General features: G+C 39.1%; 2 protein-coding genes across 2 annotated transcripts; both read right to left on the bottom strand.

Moving 5' to 3' along the window:
* Nucleotides 1-1,823: 1,823 nt before the first annotated feature.
* On the bottom strand, nt 1,824-4,678 carry si:dkey-148a17.6 (uncharacterized protein LOC108190685 homolog). Its single transcript, XM_042415129.1, has one exon. It carries the CDS (start codon nt 4,449-4,451, stop codon nt 3,408-3,410), a length of 1,044 nt encoding a protein of 347 aa, XP_042271063.1. The 5' UTR covers nt 4,452-4,678; the 3' UTR covers nt 1,824-3,407.
* A 631-nt stretch (nt 4,679-5,309) lies between these two features.
* On the bottom strand, nt 5,310-8,164 carry LOC121898862 (leukotriene B4 receptor 1-like). The gene is made up of 2 exons (XM_042414340.1): nt 7,809-8,164; nt 5,310-6,707 (listed from the first exon to the last, which is right to left on the bottom strand). Exons 1-2 carry the CDS (start codon nt 7,822-7,824, stop codon nt 5,641-5,643), a joined length of 1,083 nt encoding a protein of 360 aa, XP_042270274.1. The 5' UTR covers nt 7,825-8,164; the 3' UTR covers nt 5,310-5,640.
* Nucleotides 8,165-8,180: the final 16 nt, after the last annotated feature.

The following is an 8,180-nucleotide window of genomic DNA, read 5'->3' as shown; positions in this document are numbered from 1 at the left end:
AGAAAAAAACGACATATAGACAGAAACAAAGGAGGTACAGTGGAATCAGCATGTATGTGATCATTCAATATATCCTCCATGTTTTCACTAGTGATCCTTTGTCATTCCTGTAAAACAATGTGCTGCACTCACCCTGTGGTATGGTGCATAAGTAAGTGTCACTGTACAGCAATATATGTATACATATATATATATATATATATATATATATATATATATATTTTTTTTTTTTTTTTTTAACAAGGAGCAGCTTTCATATTGAAAAAAAGGCATTTCAAAGGAGCAACAATACATCTAGAAAATCTAGAGTTTTCACAGGTCCTTACTGGCCTGGTGGAGTTTTCTCTAGTCTTTGGCCTGGTTCCCAGAATACCATGCTTTGTTGCTTCTGACACTCCCATCTCTGCTCGCTATGGGCATTAGTGAATGCAAGGGTTTTTGTCTCTTCAGCTCCCTTCACTCATTTAAATCCCCCAATCTAAAGAATAATTCCTAGTGTCTCTTCCCAGCTGAACCAAACTGAGTAGTGAAGGACACACTGGGAAACACTTAAGCTGAAATCCTAGACACATAACGATATTTCACCACCACAACAATAGCAAAAAACATTTATCTTCATGACATCACATAGTCGGCATGTTTATACACGTTGTCCGTCTGTCTGTGGCACTATACTGATAACCTGAGTCCACATTTCAACAGGTGTAATTGGCTAAAGTTGTAAAATTGAGGCAGCAGTCACTTCAATCCACTACTGCACCCGTGGAAACTTGCTTTGGTGCAAGTGGTTACTTTTAGTATTATGTGACATATTTGCAGTTCTTCCTCTGAGGTAGAAGCAAAAACAGTGAACTTCAGGCTAAGATTCGTGGCTCAGTTATCCTCTTGGCAGGTCTCATCCTAGTTTGGGCTTTTAGCTGGAGGACAAATAGGATACATTCAAAGGGATTACAGTGTTGCAAACACAGAAAATTGGTGATTTGCATTACGAGATAATGTTATCAATCTGCACATCTTCATGAAAGAGATCCTTTATGACGGCATTTATGATAATAATAATGCCTTGCTCAAAAACCTAAAACCCATTCAGACCATAAAGGACAACATGTTAATTCGAGTAAATGGCTTTATAACAGTACATAAGCATATTGCGGTATTGTACTCATTATGAAAGGCAGCAGAGACATTTGGCACATGCCGCACTGCTGATGCTGTCTCATGCACTCAGTGCTTCCTCATTCTGTGAGAAAAGGTCTAGCATGTCTCAGAGTCAGCTATGCTTTCGTGTGTGATCTCGCCTGACACGTAATTTTTTTGTCACACCCTTTGCTCTCTGTAATTTTCCACTCACTAACATTCAAAGTCTTCAACAAGGTGAACTGCTGTGTCACAAATGGTTTATTCAACACTCTGTTTGAATCATTATCACAATGAGCCATCTCCTAGTATTTAACACGATATACAATTGACATCCCTTGAGAATGTCAACACTATGGACATTTCTTCCAGATGTTTATGACTTTTGTTCACAGCTGGACATTTGAACTGTCTTGTCTATGTATGTAAAGAGCCACGTTCAGTCTACTTTGAGCTGAAAGGACATGAGCCACGGTTATTGAATATTAAAATATGTGTCAGCCTGAGATAGTTTAAAGTTTTGTCAATGTTACCGAGTCAAGTGCAAATTTAAATTCTACTTATGTTTGAGAAATTGTAGTATATTATAAATACACATAATTGGCACATAATTATACATAGTTGTATCATGCTGTAATACATTCAAATCATTTGCATAGCTAACGACAATGTGGTAATAGTTAGTGGTATAAAATCTATGATAATAATAACAAATATAACCACAAAGCACTATGTGATAACACCTCCATGACACTGTCTGCTCAGAAGGTGAACGTAAGCAGCAGCAGCACACTTATTGGGAACTCACTTGGGAAACTCCCTGTTAGATTCTCTCATTGTCAGAAGCAAGATCCATTCACAGTGGCATAACATGCATGTTTATATACTTTATAAGAACAAGCTAATGGGGGCCGATTCATGGACCAAAATTTGGTCAAATTTGCAAAATGGATGGAAATACTCTTTGTTGGTTCCTTCCACAAATGCTCTTGAGCATAACATGGCACTAAAACCTCAACGGCTCAAGTGCAGATGCTCAGTGCCAACACACAGGTTATAAATGTTTGTAAGGTATATGAAGCCAAGCAGTGCTGAAAAAAAGAATATGTACCTTGAGATATAAAATAAGAATTAAGACGTTCAGTGGAAAGGTGAAATAAGAATATATATTATCCATAAGTGAAAGCACAGTGCTGACATTGCTAGTTGAGTCAATTGGTGAGGGCAACTTTTGTGCAATCATGGCAACAGACAATTTCAGCATGCCGTGATAGGAGTACTTTATAAATATCCAACCGACATATGCATTTAAAAATATCAGCAAATAAGCTGACATGAAACTCTCTTGCTTAAATGTGTGGGTTTGAGTTTTATAAGACTGTGGCAAACATTAAGACATGATTCCGCTTTTTGTGCTCAACAGAGGGAACATGCATCTCTTCATTTTGCAATCTTCACATTGAGAGAGGAAGTTGAAAGCATGACTGTTGTCTGTAGTGAGATACCAAGACAATTGTTGCCATAGCTAATTTGTCATGGGTGAAAAACATTTTTACAATAGTAATATTCTTAAACATTTTCATAACATTAAAAAAAAAAACTGCATTTGGTGAGTTGAGCACATTTTTTGTTAACCGACTTAATGGTCTCACAATTATATAAAGACTGTTTCGGAGATGTTAGAGTTCCCCAAGACAGAACGAGACAGCAAGATTGGAAAAAGTCTTGTTTCCATCATGACAGCCAATGACATAATAGCATATATTATATATTGTATAAAATCTAAATAGTGGCTCCTTCCTGCTGTCCTCAATCTAATCATGTACCCACACATACAGGGAGTTAAAAAAAAATTAAAGAGTCAATAATCAAATAAATACAAATTCCCTTTGTTGGCATCAACTGTATTTTTTTTTTTTACAAAAACTTGTCTTATGTATATACTATTATTTGTTGTACTATTTATCAATACTACATGGTACAAAGTAAAGGAAAAGTAAAGTAGATCAAGTTTACACCAATAACATATTTATAAATATATTTTCTATTGTCACTATTAAAAAGACACAGTAAACACTTTACAGAGTTGAACAAATACCTCACATACCTGTTGTAATTTGATATAAAATGAGCTTCATTTCAGACAAAGAAACCAAAAAATACATACAATATACACAAGAATATACTGTTTATATACATGCAAACACATACACAATTGATTTTCAGTATTAGGATGGGTTGTTTTCACACATTTCTATTTATATGTCCATTTAGTCTTTTAACTCAGACAGACACTGGGAACTATTGGTCTGATTGCTTTGTCTCTTGGACACAAAGGACAACTCTCTGTTGCCCTCACCTGGGGAGGTGCTGGAGATGTGGCGGAAGAGCTTCTGGATGCCGGTGTCACGCAGGGAGCTCCGGAAGGAGCGAGCTGCAAACATGTAGAGAATGGGGTTAACAGTGCTGCTGATGAAGACCATGGCTCCAGCGATGAAGGTCATGGTTTCCCTGACACTGTCCAGGCTTTTTGCTGTATTGGGGTAGGACTTCTCAATGCCCAGGTAGATGAGTGAGAGGATATTTCCTATGTGATGAGGTGTCCAACAAATGGCAAACACCACCACCACACTGGCGATCAAGACCGTAGACTTGCGCTTAGACTTGAAGGTCATCTGAGTAATTCGGCTGCACAGGCAGCCGTAGCAGACCACCAGGATGGAGAAGGGTAAGATGTAGCCAACCAGTGTTTCGAGCAGCACACACACCAGCTCCTGGGTCAGCGACTTGAACTCCCTGTAGAGACAATGGTCCTCGCCAGATATGTTCCCTATAACCTGGGTTGGGATGACAGGTGTGCTGAACAAGAAGGCCGCAGTCCACAGGGCCAGCAGTACTTTACTCAGTGCTTTTTTTCTCTTCCAGTCAGCTGAGGCAAAGGGATAACGCACAGCAACAAAACGCTCCACACTCATGAGAGTAATGAGGAAAACACTGCTGTACATACAGGCGTTGATCACGAACACCATGGCTTTGCAGGTGGCTTCCCCAAACACCCACGAGCGGGCCAGGGAGTAGATCCACACAGGCAGGGTGATGAGGACAAGCAGGTCTGCAACAGCCAGATGCAGGATGAGCAACACAGTGTGGGAACGCTGCTTGATGTGTCTCAGGATAGTCCAGATAACCAGCAGGTTCCCCGGAGCCCCAACCAGGAAGGACAGGCCCAGGATCACACAAGCCACTGCTGTCCCACCGTCAAACTCCTCAGGAGCCATTTCCTCTGAAGAAGACAGCTTAGCCGAGTGGTTCATGGTACAAGTGTATGTGCTGACAGTGGTGTCTGCATGAAAAGAAAAACAAAGTGCTGCACAAGCAAGTCTTCACTTCCCTTTAAGCATAGACAGGGTTTCCTCACAGGGCTATTTCAGAGTCAGGGAGGTGATTCATGCATGCGCCATAGGTTCATTTTTCATCTCAGGTCATAGTTAAGGGTGATAAAGTTGAACCAATTGGTTTGGAAAAGAAGTTAAAGAAATATCTACCAAGTAGAATGAATGAATGAATGAAATGACCTGTGACAGCAGATGTGCATCGGTGGAACTTCCATGATAAAACTGTGAATTCATGTTAGATGGAAAAATTTGTAATTTCCAGGTTATAAATTATTTCAATAAACTGAAATGGGATTGTCCATCAAGGTGCTTGTCATAAAGGTACTGTAAACCTAAAATGGCTCTGAAATTGTGAAAATGAAATGTGATTATACTAAATTCACAGAGGGTGAAAAGATCTGTTATGTAAAGAAGCACTATGAGGAACCTTTAAGAATATAATGACTCTCTGTACCAGGAAACAAGCTTTTAGGGGTGAATGCTATTCAAATGTTTGCAAATTTTGTGATGATGACAGTCATACTGTAAAAAAACATCCCCAATTTGTGTCTGAATATTTGACTCAAAATGGATGACAGTTAGTTTGCAACACTCTGGCCACTGACATGGACACTAGCAAACGAATGACCAAAGTCTGTAGTAAATATGTTTATGGTGAACAATTGCTCCATCAAATGTTTGGCACATTTGCTTGAAAAATGATTTATACAATTAATTGATTATCAAATCTGTTAACAGATCAATTTCCTGTAGATTGATTGATTAATCCAATCATTTCAGCTCTATATCATAGACAAAACACAATACACAATATTGGAGCAAAACATAAACTTTAAACTTCTCAGTATTTAAAATTACAACAATAGATTATTATCAGCATAACAATCACAATCATATGTTTGCTTGCATTGACATCCAAGGTGAAACTGAGACAAGGGTGGGAAGGAATGGTATTTGAATGATATGAATAGCAACACATATCCAAATCTCTGCTGTCAGCACTCTTTTACAACATAAAGGTTTTTTTTAATTATCTGAGGTAAAGCTGAGAGAAAATAAAACAGATGTATTTGCTTCCCTATTCCTTTTTTTATCGCAATTTACATTTTCACATCAGCACCATTTCAGTGCTTGTTTCACGGTCAGACATCAGCTCTACCTGTGTATTTGCTGCCCTCTGGCCTGTCTGATGTTGTATTACCAGTTCCCTGAGTTTGTTAGCATGAGTTGCTATTTCCTGGAACAGCCTGACCAGTCGGGACTCCTCGAGACTCCCTTGTAAATTTCTCGCAAAGAACGCGTATAATACAGGATTGACTGAACTGCTAATGAAAACAAGAGCACCAGAACTATAAACAATACTCTTGTGCACACACTCGTGTTCTGTGTCTGTCCCTAGGATGCAAACCAGATCAACAATGTTGATAATATGGTAAGGCAACCAGCACAGAGTGAAGGCTATCACCACAGTGTGGACAAGAACCATGGATTTCTGTTTGGAGTTGAAACGCATTTTTCTGAGCCGTGCAGCTACTAGACAATAACAGATACTAAGAATGATAAAAGGGACAACAAAGCCTCCCAAGGTCTCCAGGCATAAGAGGATGATCACTTCAGTCACAGAGCGGAACTCCCTGGAAAAACATTGATCATTGCCATCAGTTTCATCCAAAGGATTGATCAGTAAAGCAGGCAGTCCTAGAAGCAAGGCAAGGAGCCACAAAAAAACAAGACATCGGTTCATAATGCTTGTGATCTTCCAGCGCATCATCACAAATGGGTGACAAATGGCTAGAAAGCGCTCCACACTCATAAGAGTTATGAAGAAGATGCTGCTGAACATGCATGCATTGACAATGTACACTAAGATGTTGCAAAAAGCCTCTCCAAACACCCAGGTGTACACCAGGGAGTAGATCCACAGGGGCAAGGTGATGAGGACCAGCAGGTCTGCAGCTGCCAGGTGCAAGATGAGCACTACAGTGTGGGAATGCTGCCTGACGTGTCTCAGGATAGTCCAGATCACCAGCAGGTTCCCGGGAGCCCCAATCAGGAAAGACAGGCTGAGGATCACACAAGCCACTGCTGTTCCAACGTCAAACTCCTCAAGATCCATATCCTCTAAAGAAGAAATCTCAGTTGAGTGGTTCATGGTGAAAGTGCTGACAGTGGTGTCTGCATGAAGAGAAAAAACACAAAGTGCTGTACGAGCAAGTTTTCACTTCCCTTTATGGATAAATTGTAAAGGAAGACGATTTCTCACAGGACCATTCAAGAGTCAATTATGTGATTTCATGTACGTGTCATAGGTCCTTCACTGTCGGGAAGGACAAGCCCGGGAAACTGATGAACTTACTGCAAACTGCTGATTAAACCTATTGCATTCTTTGTAGTGGACAAGTTGTTTTGTGAGCTGGAGGTATTTAAGTCAAGTCAAATTTATTTATATAGTGCCAAATCACAACAGAAGTTATCTCAGGGCACTTTTCACATAGAGCAGGTCTAGACTGTACTCTTTAGTTTGTTCAAGAGAAAATTCAGGGATGTTTGGAACTTTAACTATTGTCTTTTATAAAACAGAACATGTCAGAATGTCTAAGTATATAAATATATTTGATTGCCTTGTAATGGTTTACTTTGCACGGAAAGAAGTCAAAGATCTTTTATAGTTCCCTTATCCAAATCATTGGCTCCAGTGGTGTCTCAATATCCTGACAGAATGGGCTGTTTTACTTTTTTGTAGTTTTATGAAGGTTGACATCTAGTGTCATGTCCATTTCTGACAAATTCTGGTCCAGAATGCATATCACAAAAAATCTTGTTAATAGTAGGCTGGTTTTGTTTGCTCCAGCATTTGCTAGAAAAGAACATTTTTCATAACAATTGAATTTTGTGCTTGGAATTGTATCCAACTTACAGAGACCGCAGCTCTACAGTACTCAAGATATTATGATATCAAATACAAAAATTCACTTTAAAGCAGACTGTCTTTCTCATCGTCAGCAGATATTGACCACCCTACCTGTGCTCGAGAAATAAACATGAATATGTGTAACAGAAGACAGTAAATGGACTAATCACATTACCTACTGACATAGACCAGTTGAAGTGAAAGGAACGCAGGAATCAGTGTCGAAACTAGGGAGATATCTAATTTTTACAGTGTTTACAACCTTTACATTTTCATTTATCGCAACGCTCCCACACACCTTAACTTTGGACTCGTAAACTCGAATTACAGTATTGATGGCAACCATTTGAATAGTTAATTATTACCATTTCCTGTAGCCATGATTGACACAGTCAGAACTACTCCTGAGCCCAGAATGCTGGATGGAATATTTTAAATAATATGCAGTATGTTGAACAAGCTATTGTCCTACATTGTCTTTGACTTTCACAATTCTCTTGTATTTCTGAATGATACAGTCTTAAATGAGTCTTAACCTTGTTTCCTTTCATCTAAATTCCCATGTTGGTAAGGAAATGTTTGAAGTATTGTTACTTTCCTAATAACCTCCTTCCATTGCCCTGTAAAATAAATACCACTCCCTACCATCGTTTTATGTCATTACTTAAAACGCTCCATATGCACCGTGACAATGCAAGCGCTCATTTTTAGAAAGAAAGTAAAACTGATTTCAAGAC

Source organism: Thunnus maccoyii, chromosome 1, assembly GCF_910596095.1.
Source record: "Thunnus maccoyii chromosome 1, fThuMac1.1, whole genome shotgun sequence".
Taxonomy (NCBI): domain Eukaryota; kingdom Metazoa; phylum Chordata; class Actinopteri; order Scombriformes; family Scombridae; genus Thunnus; species Thunnus maccoyii.
This window is presented reverse-complemented; position numbering and strand designations above follow the sequence as displayed.